Here is a 22693-nt window from a genome sequence, read left to right as displayed (position 1 = left end):
ACTTTAAAAGATTATATACAAAAAATGAAACTATCAAGTAACCTAGGAGAAAATATAGGTGAATGTTTATTTTATGGTGGGACACAGACCTGTTAAACATAAGCTAAATGTTTCCAGGTCCTTCTGCCTCCTGGTGATAACCCTTGTCCCTTTCCTATGCAAATGAAGGAACATAGGTCCTCCTCTGACCTGCTGTAAGAATCTAATACTTTCCCCAATATTTTTGAGGGTTCCTTGTGGTTACTTTGCTCTAAACATTCTTGCTGTCATTGAAGTCTTGATCCACACTTTGCTGCCTTCCTTTGTGTGGCTACTGACCTCTTCAATAGTGCCTCCCTATTCTCTTTCTCCTTTATGGCCCCAAACCTCATTAACACCAGGCAGTCACTTCTATAACTTTTCCCAAGACGTAGATAAAATGGACATGACTTATGAAGCAGCATAGAAAACCATTTAAGCTTGAATATTTAATATTGTAAAGTCTCTAAACTATCTCTGCAGCAGAATGGGATTTTGGGGTTTTTTGTTTGTTTGTTTTTGGCATTTTCCTCTTTTATCCCCAGTCAGCTCTCAGGTTACTGGGGTCTGATCTCCTTCCTGGGACCTCCTCCCATCTTCCCTGGTCTTCCTTACTCCCTGACATCTGGGCAGCCAGCTGTAAACCCCCATCGCTTTATCTCGGTGTTCTCAGATTTCACCTTGCATGTGAATCACCTGGAGGGCTTGTTAAAATATCTACTGCAGAGTTTGTTAAAATATCTACTGCAGAGATTCTGATTCAGTAAGTCTAGGGTGGAGCCTAAGAATCTGCATTTCTAACAAGTTCCCGAGTGATGTTGATGCCCTGGTCTGAGATCACACTGTGAGAACCACTGATCTACTTAACTGTGCACAGAAATTATTTTAAAATAGTAACACCTGGGGTTTACAGTAAAACAGGAATTCTCATATATTGCTGTGGAAAATAAATTGCTATAATGTTTCTGTAGAAAATTTGACACTGTTAAGAACTTTGGAAAGGGGAAAGCAATTTGAAGTGTGAGGACAGATTTCAATAAGGATATTCATTGTAGAATTATTTATAAGAGGGAAAATGGGGAACAACCTAAATGTCCTCCTACAACAGGGGATTGGATAAATAAAATTATGGCATATTGACAGGATTGAATACCTGTAGCATGTAAAGTCATATTTTGGAGACTATCTCATGCTGTGGGGAAGTGCTTCAATAGATTGTTAAGTTAAAAAATTAGAATATAAAAACTATATATGGCTCAATCCTAAGAGAATAAAGATTTATATTCATTGACAAAAAATTAGAAATAAATATGTCAAATTTTGACAATAGTCATTTCTGGTTTATAGGTGATATTTGTTCATTAAATTTCTCTGAACTTTCTGAATTTGTCACAGTAAACATGAGCTACGTTTATAACAACGAATACAGTTCCAGTAGATAGGAACTTGGTTTCTTTATTCACAGTAATCAGATAGAAGGGTGGGTGTGAGAGAGGAAGCTCAGAGATGGAGCACACAGTGGACCCCTAGGATGGGGAGCTTCTCTGCTGTCCTGGTCTCCCCCTACCCAGCTTTTCTTGTGCAGTTTAATGTGCCTCCATTTACTGATTCATGTAAAAGTGTTTGGGTCCGGAGATTATCTGGGAGGAAAGAGATGGAGGGTGAAAGCCTATGCTGACTGCATGTATGTAGAGAAGTTAGGTGGGGAGGCAGACTGATAACCCAGGTTAGCGCGACTCAACCCAGGAGGAACTAGAGCAGCCCACGGAGGGGAAGAGAGTGATGGTAAAGAGAAGACAGAGATAAACTTAGATTCTGCATTCGTGAGGCTGGTAGAGCTCTAGGGCTAGAAAACTAAGGACACACTGGGCCCGAGCTCAGGCCGCTGTGGCACTAGGCAGTGTCGTGGGGTAGAAGAGAGCCTGGTCTTGGTGTCAAGTCGGCTTGGGCTCTGGGAGCGGCTTTGCCATTTTTGCTGTGTAACCTGTGCACATTACTTCCCCTCTCTGAGCCTTAGCAGCCTCATCTGTAATGTGGGACTCTACAGTGTGGTTGGGGTTGGATAATAAAGAGTCCTGGGTTCATGCCCATGAATAAAGTGGGTGGTGAAGAAATGGCAGAGACACGTGAGGGACTGTTGTTGTGTCTGCTGAGCCAGCCCAGGAGGTGGAAACATAACACGCACAGATGCTTCTCTGTCTCCTAAACCGCGGTGAGAGCACACAGGGCTCCGGCTGAGGAGAGGAGGAAGCAGACGGGCACTGGGGTGAGTGGAGAGAAAGGCCGAGAAAGGCCCAGGCCTGCTCTCGAAGGTTCCTGCAGGCTCCTCATAAGAGGCCCCCAGCCCAGTAGCAGGTCTGAGATCAGGGGGACGCAGGACCAGAATGAGACTGCACTCTACCCCCAGCTGGCATCCCGCCCTCTCCCCTGCCCTGCCTGCCATCCAGCTAGGGCGGGAAGGTCCTTGATCATTACACATATCAAAGAGACCAGCATTCTGCATCTGCATGTCAGATCTTTACATTTGAGCCCAACCAGCGTTCCTGGATGTTGTACCCAATATGTCCTGTGCGAGCTGGGCTCTCCCTCCCGTTGGATCACTCGACTTTGGGCAAGTCACCTAATGTCCTTGGCTGTCATGAACTTATCTGTAAATGAGGGTGATGGATCATCAGTAACGGCTCCTCTAAGACAGGTATTCCACGTGTTTCTATTAATGCTCAGATGTGGGGCTGTAGAGATAGAACAGAGAGCCCGGCACCCCACAATCTCATCCTCCCTAGGTGCTTCAGCTGCACTGGGGGAACATATCCTCTGGGGAAGCCACAGGAGGTTGAAACTGGTGGGGAGGTGTGCACAGCAGAGGGGACCCTGTCCTGGAGACTGGTACTCGCTGAGAACAGAACTGGAAGGGGTGGAGGACAGTGGGTACCGGAGTGGGGCCTGGAGTCTTACTATTTCAGAATTATACAGTTTCAACCTTTTCAAAGCCCTTGAATTTCTTTTGATAAAGGTGGATTCTGGCAGGAGCTCAGAACCGACCTCACTCACCTTCACCCAGATGCACGCGGTTCCCTGCGGCTCCTCTTATGAGAGAAAAACTAAAATTGGTAACCATTAGTACAATCCTCTCATTTTACCAAAGGCCATAGAGGGGAAGCAGCTGGCCTAAGGTCACACAGCCTGACAGTGTCTGAGTAGGGTGAGCACCCAAGGGGGTTGACCTCCAGTCCAGGCTCTTGGAGTGCCAAGTGCTGCTTCCAGATGAGCCACAAGGCATGGCATGGGACCTGGGACAGAGGAGTCTGATGCTGCAGACCACAACAGCTCCTGAGATAGGGGGCCTTGAGCAAGGGCAGTGGTGATGAGCGGCTGCCCACTTCTTACCTCCAGCTTATGCCTGCAGGCTGAGGGCAGAGGAAGCGGAGAAGATGTGGAGGACAGGTCCCTGTCCCCCAGGACTCCTTGCCCTTTGATGAGTTTGTGTCTTTGTCCAGAGTGGAGCCTGGGGACTGGTTTCTACTTTCACTTTCCTTGGTGCGCTTGCTGTGTGTCTCAGGGACAGTTGCTTGACCTCTCTGACCTCAGGTTCTAACCCTGTCACAGCCAGGTTTGATGATGACCTGTTGCCAACGAGAAGACAGAGATCGACATGTGATCACAAGGTCCTGGTAGAGCCTCTGCTCCCCACGTTGACTGGGGCTGGGGTTGGCAGCCTTGGTCCTTTGTCAGGCTGTAGTGAAAATCAGAGAAAAAGAGTTTCGTTTTTTGCTTTAGACTCTTATATTTCTCTCCTCCTCTCATATCTCTTCTCCTGCAGCAGAGACCAGGAGATAAATGACGCAAGACAGGTAGTGCTGAATTTTCACTTTTGCCATTTACCGGCCATGACACTGAGCAGGTGATTGTTCCTTACCTGTAGAAAGGGGAGGCTGACGGCAATAACACTTGGTTCTGTCAGGTTCGGAAGACACACGTTTTCTCTCCCTTCCCCTCCCCCCACACGCCCGCACACCCTCCCCACTGTCAGCACCATCCTGCAGGGCCAAGAATGGCCCAGAGAAACAGGTACAACTGGAAAGCAAGGACGAAAGTGGACACTGATGGAAACGAGGTGGCGAGGCCTCAGAAGGGAGAGACACACAGGGACACAATGGGGTAGACAAAGGCGCAGAGAAGCAGAACCTGAGGGCACAGACGGGAGCAGGGGAAGGTGCTGGGAACACAGTCCGCAGCTACAGGGAGAGAAGGGGCAGCTCAGGAGGGGAGGCAGGTGGAGGAATATTTATTCTTCCCTTCACGTTAGCGGAGGGAAAGGCTAAAGGAAAGAGGCGTGAGACCCTGAGACCACATGGGCGACTGCCAGAGGGACCCAGCAGAGCGAGGAAACAAGAGGGAGAGGGGTAGGGAGAGGGGCCAGGGCAGCGTGTCCACAACAGATGCTGAGAAGCAGGTGTGAGGCCTAGGAGAGGGACACAGGGTGGGGTCGTGCAAAGGGCTGGTGACCAGCAAGGAGCAGGCACAGCCCAGCCGGGGTCAGAGAAAGCCAAGTGGTCTGACAGGGGAGGTGGGAGGGGCAGGCCAGTCTGGTCCCCCAGAGCCAGCTGGAAGAGCCCAGGAGCAGGTGATGGGAGACTGGGCCAGGCAGTGGGGAGACTCCAGTGAGAGGCCCGGGGCAGTGCCAGAAGGGGAAGGCTCGTGAGTTAGAGAGGGTGAGGGGTGACAAGGACGGCTAGAGAGGGCTGCACTGAGGGCAAATCCAGAGGCAGAGAGACAGAGAGCAAGAGAAAGGAAGGCAAAAAGAGTGAGCTGAGGGCCCAGTCGGAGACCATTAGAGCTGGACAGAAAGCGGCGGGGGAGGTGGAACGTAAGCTTTGGAGACAGAGACAGCAACAGAGACAGAGGCAGAGAGGACAGGTGGAGGGAGGTGGAAAGCAATACAGAGAGAGTCTCCCAGGCCCAGAGAAAGAGGAAGGAACAGGTGGACAGAGAGAAAGGAAGAGAAGGCAACACAGGGAGCCTGGTGCACACTCACATAGACATGGGAAGCGACGGGCAGAGAGACCAGCATGGCCAGCGGGAAGAGCAGACCAGGCAGGGCTCCTTCCCACAGCTCAGCCAGCAAGGTTGGGGACAGGGGCACAGCAGCCTCACTTCTCCCCAAGATGCCTGGGGACACTGCTGTCCTGAACTTATAACCTGCAGGGCAGGGGGTGTGGGCAGAGCCCTCTTAGCCTCAGGGGGCCACTCCTGAGGGGCACGTGGCCCCAGGGCCTCTCCAGGACAGTTCCTGTAGACATGAGCTCAGGGAGGAAGCCCTGGGCTCCCACTGCGGGCCCCACTCCCCCGAGGGCCTCAGGCCCTGCCCTCTGCTGGAGCCAGGCTGGGCTGGGAGCTCGAGGCTCAGCTGCGGCGGGTGGGGATCTGTGCTGGGCTTACATGGGCCCAAGGGCAGGTCTTTCCTCAGCTGCTCCTCTGTCCCCAGGAAAGGGGAAAAAATGAGGCTCCTTGAGAGGTCTAGGGTGAGAAAGGCCAGGAGATTGTCCTTTCCCCCTGCCAGGTGGCGTCCCCAGGGCTGATTCACCCATGAGGCACTGCAGCCAGAGTGTCTGGGGTCCTCGAGCTTCATAGTCTACACACGTGTGGGGACCTGAGAGAAAAGATCATGGGCTCATACATGGGGATCCTCTGCTTGCCAGGAACAGATCATTAAGAAATAGGGATGCTCAAAATAAAAATTAGTGTTTAAATGACTATTAAATATACTATTTTATCATTTGGTCAACTACAACTCATTAAACTCTTACATAGTTATACAGTAATTGATATAGTAATTATATTTAGTGTGGAACATACGAACATTTTAATATGTATCTTATAAAGTCTGCTCTCCATGGAAGTCTTAAAGTTCCCAGCAGCCTCCTGGGTCTCGGCCCTTTTAGGGTGTGTTCTGGCATTTCAGATCACCTGGTGTTGGCCCCCCTTACCTGGAGAACAGAGCAGGGGAGATGGGGCCAGAGCTGCCGTGTGGAGGACGCCGAGTGAGGCCACAGGGAAGACCAAAGGGGAAGGAGGAGCCCAGTGTCGCAAAGGAATCTTTGGGCTCCGTCCTTTCTGGGCCTGAGGAGTCCACTGGCTCACAGATGGCCCAGGGACACCCCAGGGAGTCTGGAGGTATATTTGGAGCTTGGCCCAATGTGTCACCCCAGGAGCTAGGCTGGGCTTGGCAGGAAGTCTGGAGCCAAGGACAGGCACAGGGAGCTGCTGAGGGGAGCTGAGCCCACGAGCCTGGGCTCTGGGGCAGGAGGGTCCACAGGCTGGGCTGCCTGTCCCCTGGGTGGGTCGGGTGTCGGCAAGGCAGAGCTGGGAACCCTGAGCCTCACTGCTCCCTGCACTCTGGATGAAGTGCCCTCCTCCTCCTCCTCCTGCTTCCTTCGCCATTCCTGGGGCCACCCTGAGGGCCGGGCACGTCCTCCACGGTGACAGAGCCTTCCCTTGTTCCTTGCTTGCCTGGTCCTGACCCCAGCAGGGTCCACTGCAGCCCTGACTGGCCATGGAGGCCTCTTCCTCCAGCTGAGGGGACCTCACCATTCGGTGGTGTCCATGTCCAGTTCTGTCTGACTGAGGCTCTCTCAGGCCCTCAGGGCTGGAGGCCCCAACAGGGAAGCCCCCACTCCTGTTTCTTTTCCAGCATTCCCCTGGGACAGCCTGGAAGACTCTCCCTGGTGACCCAGCCCTGAGCACTCAGAGACTCTCGGTCTGTGACCCCTCTCCCTCCTCAGGTGGCAGGGCCTGAATTCAACAACCAAGCTCTGCGGCCAGAAGTGCCCACATGGCTGCCACAGTCGTCTTTCTGAACCACAGCTCTGACTTTGTTCCTCCCCTGCTCAAAAACCTTCACGTTTTCCACCTGCAAATGGGAATCTCAGGCTCTGTCTGGCAGCCCCAGCCCCTCCTGAGCTGACTCCTGCCCAGCTGTCCTGCCTCCCGCCTGCAGGTGCCTCATTGCATCCAGGCAGCCAGAACCGCCTGCAGGTGCCCCCCTCCCACGGCCTCCTCAGCCTCAGATGCCCTGTGCAGCGTGCTGCCTGGGAACCCCTGTGTGTCCTCAATCCTGGGCTCCAGTGCTCCCTCGTCTGCGAAGCCCTCCCTGCGGAACTTGGGCCTGTCTCCCTCTGCAGTCACCTGCTCTCATGCCCTGCCCAGCTCCTCCCTGACACTGTGCACCCACCCTCCGGCTCTTCCTCCTGACAGCCCCCCAGGATCGCTCGTCCTGTTCCTCTCTGTGCTGTGGTTTCTCTGACTGATGATTCTACAAACACTCGTAGGTGCTAATGGCATATCAGACATGACTGGTCACTGGACACAAAAGATGAACAAGACTGGGTCCCTGGCTCTGTCTGTGAGGAGCTTGAGGACTGCTTGTGGGGACTAACATGGGTCCAAGTGTCCCACAGGCCTGGGGAAGAACACACACAAGATTCTGTAGTGACACAGAGGATGGTCACTGACTCTTCTTCTCTGAGAGACGTGAGAGAGTTCACAGAAGAGGCAGTATTTGAGATGGGGCTTGAAAGAAGAAGAGGAGTTTGACAGATGAAGATGACAGGGAAGGGCAACCCAGGTACAGGGAACAGAATGTGCCAAGAAACAGAGAAGGGAAAGAAGATGGCCATGAATTTCCCCCTTCAGGCCATGCGAGGGGAGTGACGGCATCATTTACGTTGCTGTTTCTAGTTTCTATCACTAGGCTTGAGGAAGAGGAGGCATCAATAAGTATGGAGGGAATAAATGAATGAGTGGTGCATTTGGAGGACAGAACAAAGTTCAGTGTGAACAGGGCTTGAGAGAAGTTATCTGTGGGGCATGTGGTATCCTGGGAGGAGGGCAGGATTCAAAGAAAACAGGTTTCGAATTTTTGGTTTGGCTGGGTCGGGGACTCCTAGCCAGATCTCTGTCCCTGAAAGCTCCCTGGAGCTGTGCACTGGCCCCTGGGGACGCTGGCGGCTGGCTCACGTCCACAGCCCATTCCCAGCCTTGCAGCTTGCTCCCCAAGGGCTGCACCCTTCCCATCCCAGAAAGGTGGCAAACATAATTTCCTAGCTAAAGGCCAGATAGACCAGAAATGGTTGGACAAAGGATTTGTATTTCTGATCAGCAAATTTATTTATATGGAAAAATAGCTGCTTCAAGTCCTTTCTGGAAGAAGGCAGAGTGTGAAAAAAAAAGAAAAAAAGGAATACTTTACAAAAGTATACAAATTAAATTCATTCTAGTGTGCATGTAATAAAATATCTTATTCCTTATTTAAAAAAATACTTTTACCCAAATCACTGCTGTCCTGGAAATCCCAGGAGAAGTAGTTTCTGTCCATAACACAAGAGGGAACTAACAGCAGGTGACTGTCTACAATGTGCCTCAACATGTATTTTCTCATTAAACACAATCCTGAGCAGGCATTGTTATCCCTGTATACAGATGAGAACACTGAGAGCTGAGCCACAAACCTTGCCAGCCTTTCTGGCAGATATCAAACTTTGGAAGAGGAGAAGAAATGGGGTATCCAAGAAGAGCAATGACAAGCTATTGGTGAAGCACGTGGCACAGAAGAATGAGCACAAGCTTTGATGACAGACGCATTTGAATCTCTTTTTGCCACTTGCTGGCTGTGGGGCAAGTCGGTTCAGCTCTCTGTCCTGCCTCATTTACCAAGTGGAGATGCTGTAACTCCCAGACAGGGTTACCGTGCGAATGGGATAATGAACGCAGCGGTCGGGTAGCGTGTGCTTCCTTTAGGAAATCTCAGCACATACCATGGCTCATTTGTTTTTTTTTTTTTTTTTTTTTTTTAAGACAGAGTCTCACTCTGTTGCCCAGGCTAGAGTGAGTGCCGTGGCGTCAGCCTAGCTCACAGCAACCTCAAACTCCTGAGCTCAAGGGATCCTCCTGCCTCAGCCTCCCGAGTAGCTGGGACTACAGGCATGCACCACCATGCCCGGCTAATTTTTTCTATATATATATTTTAGCTGTCCATATAATTTCTTTCTATTTTTAGTAGAGATGGGGTCTCGCTCTTGCTCAGGCTGGTCTCGAACTCCTGAGCTCAAACGATCCGCCCACCTCGGCCTCCCAGAGTGCTAGGATTACAGGCGTGAGCCACCGCGCCCAGCCACCATGGCTCATTTGGAACAAAGATCTGGAAATTTGCACACTAGGGAGAAAACAGCAGCATGTTTAGTTCACACTGAAACAAGTGCACGCTGGGTATGAACCTATATGGGGTTCATAAATGGGTAAAGCCAATCTAAATAAAAGTCCGATTCGTGGTTAACGTTGGAGGGCTAGTAACTGGGAGGCAGCACAAGGCAGACTTATGCTCTTTGTGTTCTATGTCTCGATTTGGGTGGTGATTACATGGATGAGTTCACTCTGAACATTTAATCAAGCTGTACCCTTAAGATCTGTCCATGTTTGTTATGCACATTATACTTCAAAAAGAGGTGTTTCAAGGAAATTTTATGATTATGGATTAGCCCATTCTTGCAATTTGTCCTTTATCCATCTGGAGGCCAAGTAAATTTATAATATACACATGAATTGTATCTTACTGGTGAACTGAACTTTCTGTCGTGAAGTTATTGTCATTACCTCTAATAGTGCTTTTTTGCTTAAAATCTATTTTGTAAGTTATTCATATGGCCATACCAGCTTTCTTTTGGTTAGCATTTACATTATATCTTTTTTCTATCTTTTTACTTTCAATTCTGTGCATCCTTATGTTTTAGATGTTTTTTAAAAGTAGCATATAATTAGATTTTAGATCTTCAAACCAGTCTGATAATCTGGTGAATGTAATGACTTGTATATTTTATTTATTTATTTATTGAGGAGAAGGAAAGAGGAGTTTATTGATTTGCTGGCAAAGGAGGAGGTTGGCAGACTTATCCCCCATGCAGGTATGCTGATGGGTGCCGGCCCCCATTCCTGTCACATCTCCATTCTGAGCTTAATCCATGCACCTCCTGTGGCAGACAGTGCTCTAAGATGCTCACTTCTCTGCCCACTGGTATTCACACCTTAGTGTGATCCCCACCAAAGCTATGAGATACCACTTCTGAGGTTTGGTTATAAACGACTGTGACTTCCATCTTGCAAAAGTTCTCCCTGGCTCTCTCAGTGACTTGCTCTGATGAAGTCGGTTCCCATGTTGTAGCTACCCTGTGCGGAGGCCCATGTGAGGGCAACCTCTGGTCAACAGACAGGGAACTAAGACTGTTGGTCCAACAGCCAACAGCCTGTGAGAAACTGACGCCTGCCAACAATCATGTGAGTGAGCTTGGAAGCAGATCCTTCCCGAGTTGCATCTTGAGATGCCTGCGGCACCTTCTGATGCTCTGATTGCAGCCTTGGGAGAGACCTGGGGAAGAGAACCCAACCAAGTCCTGCCAGGGTTCCTGATTCAGAACTGTGAGATAATAAACATTTATTGTTTTAAGCCACTAAACTCTAGGGTAATTTTTAATGCAGCATCAGAATACTAATGCACCTCCTAATGTCTCTTTGCAGTTTCATTGGTATGTCATTTGTTGTTTACTCAGTCTCCAAATGTTCATTGAGAACCCACTGTGTAAGTTTTAGAGGAATCCAGTGTTGAACAAAGAAGACCCTGGAAATGTATGCCAGGGAGAAAACAGCATCACAGGTTCAGTTCACAATGAAACAAGTGTACACTGTATATTTGCCTGCATGAGGTTCATAAATGGACAAAATGAATCTAGGTGGAAGTCCGAATAGTGGTAAACTTTGGAGGAATAGTAACTGGGAGGCAGTATGAGGAAGGCTTACAGGGCACTGTTCGTGTTCTCTGTATGAGCATCCCTAATCTGAAAATCCAAAACCTGAAAGCTCCAAAATCTGAACTTTTTGAGCACTGATTTGACACTAAAAAGAAATGCTCATTGGATGTTCAGTAAGAATTTGCATTTTTCCAGTAAGAATAGTGCAGATTTTCCAAAATTCCAAAAAATTCAAATTCTGAAACACTTCTGGTCCCAAGCATATCAGATAAGAGATACTCAACCTATATTTGTATTGTCAAAATAAAAGTGAAATTTAAAATGTAAATTTTAAACTGACCAGGTAGGAGTCAGTTTCACAAGCTGAGCCCAGACTAGACCAATTGTTAGCCACATTGTTGTACAAATATGAGCTAAAATAGTTCTAGCTCTGATTTTATAGCACCCAGTGCAAAAAGCAATGCTTAATATTATTTGTAAGTGCTTGTCAGACAGTAACACAAGACTATCTCCCTCCATAATCTGCCTGCTGTTTATGTCATTTTTACCCCAAATTCCTCTACAGTGTAGAGAAACAATGTGCATGTTAAACATATATATTTCACAAAAGAAAAATATGTGTGTCTATCATGCACATCTATACCTACATATATCTATATGCACATACTGATTGATAGAGACAGAGATAAAAAGATAGAGATACAGCAACAGAGATTATATAAAATAATATAGTGTGCACATTAAACATTTGGCTGAGATCATGTTGAACTGACATAAACTTCCAGAGGTAAGGAGAGAACCCAGGAAAAACAATAAAGCAATAGCCATGAACCTCAAGGACATAGTCTTTGTAAAGAAATTCTTTGTCTTCACTACTCAACTGAGTCTTTGGGTTGTGGCAGCTGAAAATTTTCCAACAAATGGGTTGGGGGAAAACCTTCAGTTGGGGTGGCCAAACCCTCCTGGCTGCTCACAGCCCCAGGAAGACTCAGGTGGGTCAGAACTGTTGTACCTTTACGGTACCAAATGAGCCCCATCGATTCTGCCCATGACTGTGGACAACTCTGAAACATCCTGGGTCATTGAGCTGTCCCTCTGTCTCCAAGTACTTTCAGAAAGGCCACCTTTACATCTTTGTTCCTGAGGCTGTAGATAATGGGATTGAGGAAGGCCGAGACAACGTTGTAGAACAGCGCCAGCTTCTTGTCCTGCTCGGGGTCATACCAGGACCCAGGCCTCATGTACATGATCATGGCTGGTGCATAGAACATGGTGACCACAGTGATGTGGGAAGCACATGTGGAAAAGGACTTGAGCCTCCCCTGGGATGAGCGGATTCTGAAGATGGAGGCAAAGATGCGCAGGTAAGAGGCCAGGATGAGGGAGAGTGGGACCAAAAGCAGGATGAAACCCAAGATGAAGTCTAATCGGTCATTGAAGGATGTGTCTGCACAGGCTAACTTCAGAACAGCAGGGACCTCACAGAAGAAGTGGTTTATCTTGTGGGGGCCACAGTAAGGCAGACGCATGGTGAAGACAGTGTAGACCAGAGCCCCAGCTATGCTAATGGACCAACACACTGTGACCATCTTGATACAAATCGGACGGCTCATGAGTAGGGTGTAGTGAAGGGGGAAGCAAATGGCCACATACCTGTCATAGGCCATAATGGCATAGAGGACACACTCAGCAATGCCCAGGACCAAAAAGATGAACATCTGGGCAATGCAAGCTCCCCAGGAGATGGTCCACTTTGGATACACCATATTAACCAACATCTGAGGCACAGTGGTGGTGACATAGCTCATGTCCACCAAGGAGAGGATACTGAGAAAGAAGTACATGGGTGTGTGGAGGCGTAAGTCCAGGTAGATCAGGGTGGTGATGAGTCCGTTGCCCAGAAGAGTGATGAGGTAGAGGAGGAGAAAGAAGGTGAAGAGGGCCATTCTGACCTGTGACTCACTGGATAAGCCAAGGAGGATGAACTCGGACACAGAGCTGTGGTTTTCCTTGCCAAGGCTCTGCATGGTGATCTGCCTTTAAGTAGAGACAAGGACTTTCCTGTTCTGTCCTTGGCCCTGAGTAAGGGAGGATGGGATTGACAGAACCTGAACCACACACACAACAGCATTCACAGTAACTTGCAGATTAGATCCAACCTTTTTTGAGTTGGACAAAAAGGTCAAGGAAGCTAGGGCAGCCGTGGCACTGGGCAATAGGTCAGAACATCTGGATTCATGCCTATAATGCAGCATAGGATGCCTGAATGCTCACGGGGCCTTCTCTGGAGACCACCCTCACCATAGAAGATAAGGCATTAGGTAGCCACGTTTGTAGAAGGGAACCCAGCCAACCCCTCACCACTGCCAAATTTTATCAGGGCTGCACATTGTCCCAATCTGGAGTGAGCAGATGCCTCTGCTGAGAACTTAAAATGATGACACTGAAAGTCTGTGTCAGTGGGCTGTGGGCTCTGTCAACTCAGAGCTACTGTGGTGGCAACCCAAAGTCACAGGGAGCTGCAACTATAGAGGGGAGGAAGGAGGTCTTACAGAGATCATGAAAGACATGCTATGGACAGAGGGGACAGGCCTCACAGCCCTGAGCACCCAAGAGATGGGCCCCTGGCTCCTGGCTTGCTCCCCCCCCGTCCCCCTGAGGCCTGTCTGGGCCTTGTTTCCTGTACCAGGTGTAAGTGGAATTTTCTGTTGAATCCTTACAATTACCACCCCATGACCACATTGTTCCATTGTTCCCTGAGTGTTCCATGGTTGTCACTTACCCAACTGTGTGACCTTGGGCGAATCCCTTCACCTCCCTTGGCCTCAGTCTCCCCATCTGTTAAATATAGATAGAACATCTATGGCAAGGAGCATATGAGATGCTATATATCAAGACATCTTGCAAAATATAAAACACCAGGCAAATAAAAAGGGTTAGTATAAGTGGAATGAGTTGGGAAAAGAAGGGCTGGGAGCTAGTCTTGGCTTGATCTTGGGTAACTCCACATCCCTCTCTGAGCTTCATAGCCCCATTTGTGATATGAGGCTGTTGAACTCAATGGCCCCAAAGGGCTCTTCCAGCTCTGATGTTCTTTGGTACCAGGAGCACCAGGCTGCTGACCTGTGATTGCATCAGTGCCTGAGCGCGACAGGGCAGGCTGAGCAGAGCAGCCAGTTGAGCAGGATTGTGTTGGCAGGAGATTCATCCCAGGAGCTGCAGACACACACCCAGAGCCTTGGAGAATGTACAGAGCACAGACTCGGGTATGAACACACCTGAGCCTGGTAACCTCTTTACCTACTCCTGAGTCACTTAGCCTCTCAGAGTCCCAGGGTCATTTGTAAAATGGGGGTGATATCTCCATAGTGGAGATTGCATGAAATATGCCTGGTTTCTAGAAAGTGCAATAAATGGAAGCAATTTAGATCATGGGAGGCTAGGTAGAAGGAGGCATGGAGAGAGGAGAGAGCAGGTGCACTAGCATTCTTGAGCATCTGAGGTTCCAGAGGACAAGGCTGAAAACCTGATCATGAGGACCGAGTGTCAGGAGATGATGGTGGAGGAGAGGGAGATGGAAAAGCTGTCCAAGGCTGAATGGGCAAAAGAATATAGTGTTAGGTATGTGTTCTATGCTTTCAGAAACAACAATAATTGGATGAAGGAGAAAATGTCCCAGAGAAGGAAGGTTTGTGAAAGTAAGAGGAGGCTGGGGCAGCTCAATCTTGGACATTGAGAGAGGAAACCTTCAAGACAGAAGATCTGGTGAGCAGTGCACAGGTCAAACCCTGGCACCAAGACGACAGGGCTGAGAAAGAGGAGGTGCCCACATACTCCTGTCCCCAAATCCCACATCCTCCTTTGCCCCAATCCACACCCCAGACCTGCACTGCTGCACAGGACTCCTCTCAGTCTCCCCTGCCCATCTCCCACTAGCAGATACTGTCTCAGCAATCACGCCCCCTGTGACTGGAATTCAAGGTCTTTCTCAATCTGGTTCTAACCATTTTTTTCAAATTTCCAAAATTAAAATGGGTACAAATGTTTTAGGTTAAATGAATCTCTTTTGTAATGCTTGAGTCCCAGCTATAGGTGTGCCCATCACCCAAATAGTGTTCACCAGACCCATTGGGTAGGGTTTTGCCCCCACTCCAGCCTCTCCCCCAGCTTGATTTCTACTGAATTTTACCTGCCTCTAGGTAAAAATGTGTGCTCATCAGTTAGTTCCAATTTAAGAGTGAGTACATGTAGCGTTTGTTCTAGCCATAAAAAAAAAGATGAATTCATACCTTTTGCAACAATCTGGATGGAACTGGAGAACGTTCTCCTCAGTGGTTCTAACCAGTTTTCATGTCTGTGTGATTCTCTAGTTATCTCAGTGAGACTTCTGAGCCATGATACTAACACACAACCACCAAAGGGATCCTAGTCTGGGCCTCTGGGGTCTCCCGCCGCGGAGCCATAGATCTTCCAGGCTAACTGGCTTCCTCAGTGACTGCCACACGTGCCACTACCTTCTGCTCCAGCTGGGCCTCTGCTGAGAATGACTTCCCTAATCCATTCTGCCTCCTACGTTGCTCTCTTCCTCCTCCTCACCTGAACGGTCCAGCCTTGTTTATTTTATGTGTTTATTGTCTTCCCCACCAGGCTGAAGGCAGAAGTGTCTCTCTTTTACATCTCTCCATTGTATGTAGCACAAAGATGGCACATGTTCAGGGCTTGACAAAACCCTGGGCTCCTGATTGTGTCAGTGCTTGGGGAAAGACAGTGAGCGTCCACCCAGCCAGGAGAAAGCAGGGATGGGCAGGCTGCTTTTTCTAGTTTTCTATGCTTTAAGATCAGAGTCTGCTCTACCTTCCACCAAGCTAATAAGGGGCAGGACCAGGACTAAAACCTGGGGCTCTGGCTGCATAGCCTGCCAGGCTCTTGACCGTGGCGCCTCCTGCCTCTGGCAAAGGCATGGTAAGGACGCAATTACATCCAGCCCTCAGGCCGGCTAAGCTCCTATTCTTACCCATCCTCCTCTCTCCATCTGACAATGTTCCCCTGCCCCCTCCTGGCCTCTGGGCTTCTGGTAGAGAGGAAGGGAGAAGATGCCTCATCAGGGTTCCCACTAGGGAGCCCCAGGACACTGTTTGGTGCGGAGGTGGGAAGGTGCTCCTGAGAGGGACGAGTGCAAGTTTGGAAATGGCCGGGAGGGTGCCCTGGACATCGACGGACACCCACTCAGTAAGGGCAGTTCTCCCTCCTCTCCTCCCCGGTGAGTGGGGAGAGAAGACTAGAGTGGGGCTCCTTTGTCCATGGCTGGGGATGCCCAGGGAAGCAAACTTGCCCAGTCTCCCTCAGTGCCACCTACACATGCTTGTCCTTCTGCTTAAGTGGCCTCCTTCCCTCCTGTGGCAGCATCGGCCTGTTTTCTCTCACTTACATGCAGTGCAGGAGAAAGTAGTTCCTCCTCTTCTTAGCTCTGCAGGAGGGACACGGTACCTCTCTTATGTGTACTGGACCCGGAGCAGCCCTGGAAGGAGGGGCTTCCAGTTGGTGGATCCAAGGGTCCTGTTTGTGTCAGAACAGGGCTGGAGAGTTTCCAACCCCTGAAAAGCCCTGAGGATTCCCTGTCTGTGCTGGCAAATGCAGCACTATAAGCCTCTGGGCGGGATGAAAGATACAGCCAGAAAGTTTAATGCCTCCGAGATGTTTTGGGCTTGGATCTGGAGAGCTGGATATCCTTCTGAAGGTTCCATTGGGGACTGAAATTTCTTCCCACTGAGACATGGGGCAGGGGTGGGGGGGTCCTGTGGCTGAGCTGCCACATCCCTGTGTGACACAGTGATGACACTAATAAGATGTGCTGTGTTTCCTTCCCAAACACGTTTGTGTGTCTTTTGCATCCTCAGGCATCTTATCCAGGATGCACACCTAATGGGGGGAAAGTAGGGCTTGGATACAATACTCCCCCTTTACCCATGAGGGATCAGGGAGAAATACAGGTTCCCCACCACATAACAAACACTGTGCCAGCCTGCAGTGATCAGCAAAATTGTTACAAAGTAGCCTAAACAGGTACCAGGCTAACTGCTGGTGGGGGCGGAGTGCCCAGAACTTTCTTGGATGCCTCAGCACTTTCTTGCCCTGAAATGGCCGGCTCAAACTGGCCCTGACTGTTTTAGAGCTGCTTCAGTTGTCCTTAGTTAATTATAATACTAAAAGTCCCACCTAGTGGGAAATTGTAATATCATTAATGTCACATGGGTTGCATGACAGCCTATGATGATGGTACTGCGCCTGCTGATTTGTTTCACTGTGAACAAGCAAAATTACAATGTAAAAAGTTTGCATTACTCATTGGGAAGAGATTTAAAGCAACACCAGCGTGGGCAGATGCCGATTTTGCATGCACGAGGCTCCAGTGGACGACATTCCTGGGCCGCCCAGCAGCAAGCGCCCTAGTAAGTAAGCTCTAATAAACGCACCTAACTCTCAAGATGGTCTTGTCTGAGTCATTCTTTGGCCTCTTGGTTCCCTCTTAGTTTGGGGGGTGGTTTTTCTATCCTGTCCCGGGATTTTCCAGGGACAGGGATTTTCCAGGGATAGGGATATGTTCCAAGACCCCCAGTGGATGCCTGAAACCACAGATAGTACTGAACCCTGTATGCATTGTTTTTCCCTATACATACATGCTGATGAAAAAGTTTAATTTATAAATTAGGTGCGGTAAGAGCTTAAAAACAATAAGAATAAAATAGAACAATTAGAACAACGTAGTGTATTAAAAGTTATGTGAATGTGGTCTCTCTCTCAAAATATCTTGTACTATACTCGTCCTTCTTGTGACGATGTGAGATGATAAAATGCCTACAGGATGAGAGGCAGTCAGGTGAATGACGGAGATTTTGTGTTGTAGCCTTAGGCTACTATTGACCTTGAGCAAAAGCATCCGGATGCCACGACGGAATCTGATAACCAAGATGACTGCTCAGCTAACAAGTGGTGGCACATGCTTTGTGCCCCTGGTGGGACGGAGCGAGGTGGAGAGAGATTTCATCACACTGCTCAGAACAGCACACAATTCAAAACTTAGGAATTATTTATTTCTGACATTTTTCATTTAATGTTTTTGGACCCACAGTTGACTGCAGGTAACTGAAACCATGGATGAGGGTAACTGTCATATAAATGCTCCTAATATTTATCAGTGTCTCCATAGCTACCATATATTGAAGACCTACTGATTTCCTCAGGTACCTACTCAAGGCCACATACCTTACTGTGGTATAAATGCTACCAAATCTATTACCATAACGATGCCTACTAGTATTGAACACCTTCTCTGATCAGATGCTACCCTGGTCATTACACCTAATATAATTAGCACATTGACTGCCACACTAGAAAATAATTTTTTTTCCCCTGGGGCCATGGTGTTTTATTATGAAAATAGAATAAAAACTTAAAGAAAATGATCCTTTCTAATTTAATGAAAAATTTGATATTTTTTATTGTTTTCTGTGGTTCTGCCCAGAGGGCCACCCATCACATAACATGTATGCTACAGCACGGCAGCGTGAGTTGCCTTCGCACCACGTGGCTCCCAAGGTAAAGAGACATGTGAGTTACATATGCTTCTCGGGCTCAGAACTAGCGTAAGTTAACTACAACTCACATGGCAGTTAATGTGGTAATCATCACAACAAGGTCGATATGCCATCTGATAGACTAAGAGGTTCAGAATTTAAAAGAACTAAGTGGTTTGTTCCCACCACACAGCAGGTATAGCCCAAATCTAAACTTAGACCTGTCAGATTACAAATCATTGTGCCGCAGCATTTCTATGGCTGAGCAGCAGCGCTGGTTTACAGGGTGTGTATAGTCCGGCTGTGAAATGCTTCTAAGGCTGGGTGCAGGAGCCAGAGGGTCGAAGGGACAGATGTGCAGCTTTCCTCTGATCCACTTTGGGGACACTCTCCCCAACTAAGTTCTCTCTTGAGTCTTTCTAGAATTCCAAGAGAGAAAGGCAAGAGACTCGCTTGGCCTCATTAACAGCTGCAGGTCAGGGATTACTGGAAAGGAAGCTGCACCATGGTGAGAGCCATTGACCAACTGTGAGACATGGTCCAGTCTCGTAAGGTAGAATTCAGACTCTTTTTTTGTGTATATTTCTTTCTGGTCACTTACTCAGGTAAGTTACTTAACCTCCCCAAGGCTCAGTTTTTTAAACCGTAAAATTTGGATAACAACATGAACTTCTTATGATCTGAGGGTTAAGTGAGATGTGGTTTTTAAGCATTGGACACCATGAACATAGTATGTGCTAAAGAAATGGGAGAAATTATCATCATCGTCATGATCATCATGATTCATCTGAGGTAAGACAGCTAGGAAATGGTCCAGATGGGCTGAGCCCACACCTGTGCCCTTTTGAAGTCTGTCTCCATTGCAGCGTACATCTCTGTCTCTCTTCACCTCACACTTGGCCATGACATAATAGGATTCAATTTGTTAAAATTCTGTTAAGAATTTTTGCATCTGTGTTCGTGAGGGATATGGGCTTACAGTTTTCTTTTCTTATAATATCTTTTGTTGGTTTTGGTATCAGAGTGCTGCTGGCCTCACAGAATGAGTTGAGAACTGTTCCCACCTCTGAAAGTTTCTAGAAGAGTTTGTGCAGACTTTTAATTATTTCTTCCTTAAATGATTGAATTTCTTCCTTAAATGGTAGAATTCACAAGTTAATCCATTTGACTCTAGAGTTTTTACTGTGGAAGGATTTTAACTACACATTCAATTTTTTTTTTTAATTTCAGCTCATTATGGGGGTACAAAAGTTCAGGTTATATATATTGCCCATGCCCCCCCCATCCCCCCGAGTCTGAGCTTCAAGCGTGTCCATTCCCTAGACAGTGCACATCACACTCATCATGTAGGTGTGCACCCATCCCCTCCCGCCACCCCATCCCCCCCAGTACACATTCAATTTTTAAAACAGATATGTGTCTAGTCAGATTATATATTTCTTTACAAAGGAGATTTGTGAGTTATTGTCTTTCAATGAATTTGTCCATTTTATCTGTTATCTAATTTATTGAAATAAATTATTTATAATATTCCCCTATTATTCTTTTAATGTCTATATAATCAATAGTGATGTTACCCTTCTTATTTCTGAAATTGGAAATTTCTCTCTTACCTTTTTTCCTGATCAGTTGGGCTATAACATTGTCAATATTATTTGTCGTCTGAAAAAACAAAACAATACATTAGCTTTTGGTTTCATGGATTTTTCTCTATTGTTTACCTATGTTCCATTTCACTGATTTCCTAATCTTTATTGTTTCCTTTTTTATTTGTACTTTGAGTTTAATTTGCTCTTATTTATCTAGTTCTTAAGATGGAAGCAGAGGTCATTGATATGAGATCTTTTTTCTTTTTTAATATAGACACTTTAGTGCTATAAGTTTCTCACTAAGTACTGTTTATCTCTAGCCCAGGCAACAGAGCGAGAGACTCTGTCTCAAAAAAAAAAAGAAAAAAGAAAGAAAAAGTACTGTTTAGCTACATCTCACAAATTTTGATATATCATGTCTTCATTTTCATTGTTTCCAAATACATTCTAAATTTTTATTTTCCTCTTTGATTGATAGGGGTGTTTTTTTAGAAGTGTGTTTTTAGTTTCCAAATTTTGGACCTTTTCTAGATATATTTTTGTCATTGTCTTTCAGATTTTGATATCTGAAAAATTTTTTATTTCACCTTGATTTTTTAAAGATATTTTCTTTGACTAAAATGTTTTACTTTGACAGATTTTCCCCCTTCCTTTCAGAACCTTCAAGATATTGCTTCATGGTCTCTTGGCTTCCATTATCATTGATAAGAAGTCACCTGTCATTCTTATCTTTGGTGCTCTGTATGTTATGTGTCTTTGTTTGGCTTCTTTTAAGGCCAGCACTGGTTTTAAGGAATTTGATTATGGGGTCCTGTTATAATTTTCTTTTTTTTTTTTTTTTTTTTTTTGAGACAGAGTCTCACTCTGTTGCCCAGGCTAGAGTGAGTGCCGTGGTGTCAGCCTAGCTCACAGCAACCTCAAACTCCCGGGCTCAAGCGATCCTCCTGTCTCAGCCTCCCGAGTAGCTGGGACTACAGGCATGCACCACCATGCCCGGCTAATTTTTTTTTCTATATATATTTTTAGCTGTCCATATAATTTCTTTCTATTTTTAGTAGAGATGGGGTCTCGCTCTTGCTCAGGCTGGTCTCGAACTCCTGAGCTCAAACGATCCGCCCACCTCGGCCTCCCAGAGTGCTAGGATTACAGGCGTGAGCCACCGCGCCCGGCCAATATAGTTTTCTTCATATTTATTTTTAATTTAGCTTGCCTTAGGACTGTGGGCTTTTATTTTTAATCACATTTAGGAAATTTTATAATTAATATGTGATAATATTAATATATAATTAATAATTATCCATTATTTTTTCAAATATTTTTCTGTTTCCCCTATATTCTCTTTTGGGAACTTTTATTAAACGTGTATTAGGCCACATGAAATTGTACCACAGTTCACTGATACTCTGTTCACTTTTAAAGTCTTTTTTTCTGCATTTTGGTTAGTTTTTGTTATAATGTTTTTATGATGATTAATCTTTTCTCCTGTAATCTCTAATCTAATGTTAATCTCACCCAGTGCATTTTTCATCTAACACATTGTAGTTTTCATCTACATATGGTTTTACAATTACATGTAAATCTTAGATTTATATTCTTCATGTTTCTTCATAATAAGTTCAGTCTTTCTTGCAGCTTTTTAAACATAAGGAATATAGATATATTGACTCTTTAATGTCCTTATCAACTTATTCTATCATATCTGTAATTTCTCAGTCAGTTTTAACTGAATTATTTCCCCCCTCATTATGGGTGGTATCATTTTGTTTCATTATACTCCTGGTAATTTTTTATTGGGTGTCAGACATTTGAATCTTACCTTGTTGATTCAACATGTTGGATACTTTTTGGATTCTTAATAAATATTCTTGAGGGTTTTCCGGAATGAAGTTAGGTTACTTGTAAACATTTTGACTCTTTGGAATTTTGCTTTTAAGTTTTGTGAGGTGAGACCAGAGCAGCATTTAGTCTGGCTAGCAGGGATAGGAAATACCTCTGGTCCTGTCTGAGCTCTGAGAATTGTTCCCACTAATCCTTCCACTTGTTTTCCCCACCTCCTTTCCTCCCTTCCCCATCCTCCAGTAGTTTCCTCACACACATGCATTGATCAGTACTCAACTGAACACTTGAGTGGGATTCTCTGCAGATCTCTGGAGCTCTTTTTTTTTTTTTTTTTTTTTTGTTGAGACAGAGTCTCACTTTGTTGCCCAGGCTAGAGTGAGTGCCGTGGCGTCAGCTTAGCTCACAGCAACCTCAGACTCCTCGGCTTAAGCGATCCTACTGCCTCAGCCTCCCGAGTAGCTGGGACTACAGGCATGCGCCACTATGCCCGGCTAATTTTTTTTTTTTCTATATAGATTTTTAGTTGTCCATATAATGTCTTTCTATTTTTAGTAGAGACGGGGTCTCACTCTTGCTCAGGCTGGTCTCGAACTCCTGACCTCAGAGCGATCCACCCGCTTCGGCCTCCCAGAGTGCTAGGATTACAGGCGTGAGCCACCGTGCCTGGCCTGGAGCTCTTTTTTTCTAGAAGCTTTCATTTTCCCAGTACCCTGCTCCATGAACTCTAGACACCTTGACGTCTCTGAACTCCCAACTCTATCTCCTTAACCCAGGGAGACCACTAATCTCCTCTGTGTTCTCAATCCCCATGGCACAAATGGGTTACTCTTTCTAAGCAGCAACTTGGGGAAATTGTAGGGCTCACTGCATTGGTTTC

General features: G+C 46.8%; 1 protein-coding gene across 1 annotated transcript; it reads right to left on the bottom strand.

Moving 5' to 3' along the window:
- Positions 1–11893: 11893 nt before the first annotated feature.
- Positions 11894–12841, bottom strand: LOC138389456 (olfactory receptor 2A12-like). The gene has a single exon (XM_069477820.1). The coding sequence runs from the start codon at positions 12839–12841 to the stop codon at positions 11894–11896; it is 948 nt and encodes a 315-aa protein (XP_069333921.1).
- Between the last annotated feature and the right edge of the window lie 9852 nt (positions 12842–22693).

This window comes from Eulemur rufifrons, chromosome 8 (genome assembly GCF_041146395.1).
Source record: "Eulemur rufifrons isolate Redbay chromosome 8, OSU_ERuf_1, whole genome shotgun sequence".
Lineage (NCBI taxonomy): Eukaryota > Metazoa > Chordata > Mammalia > Primates > Lemuridae > Eulemur > Eulemur rufifrons.
This window is presented reverse-complemented; position numbering and strand designations above follow the sequence as displayed.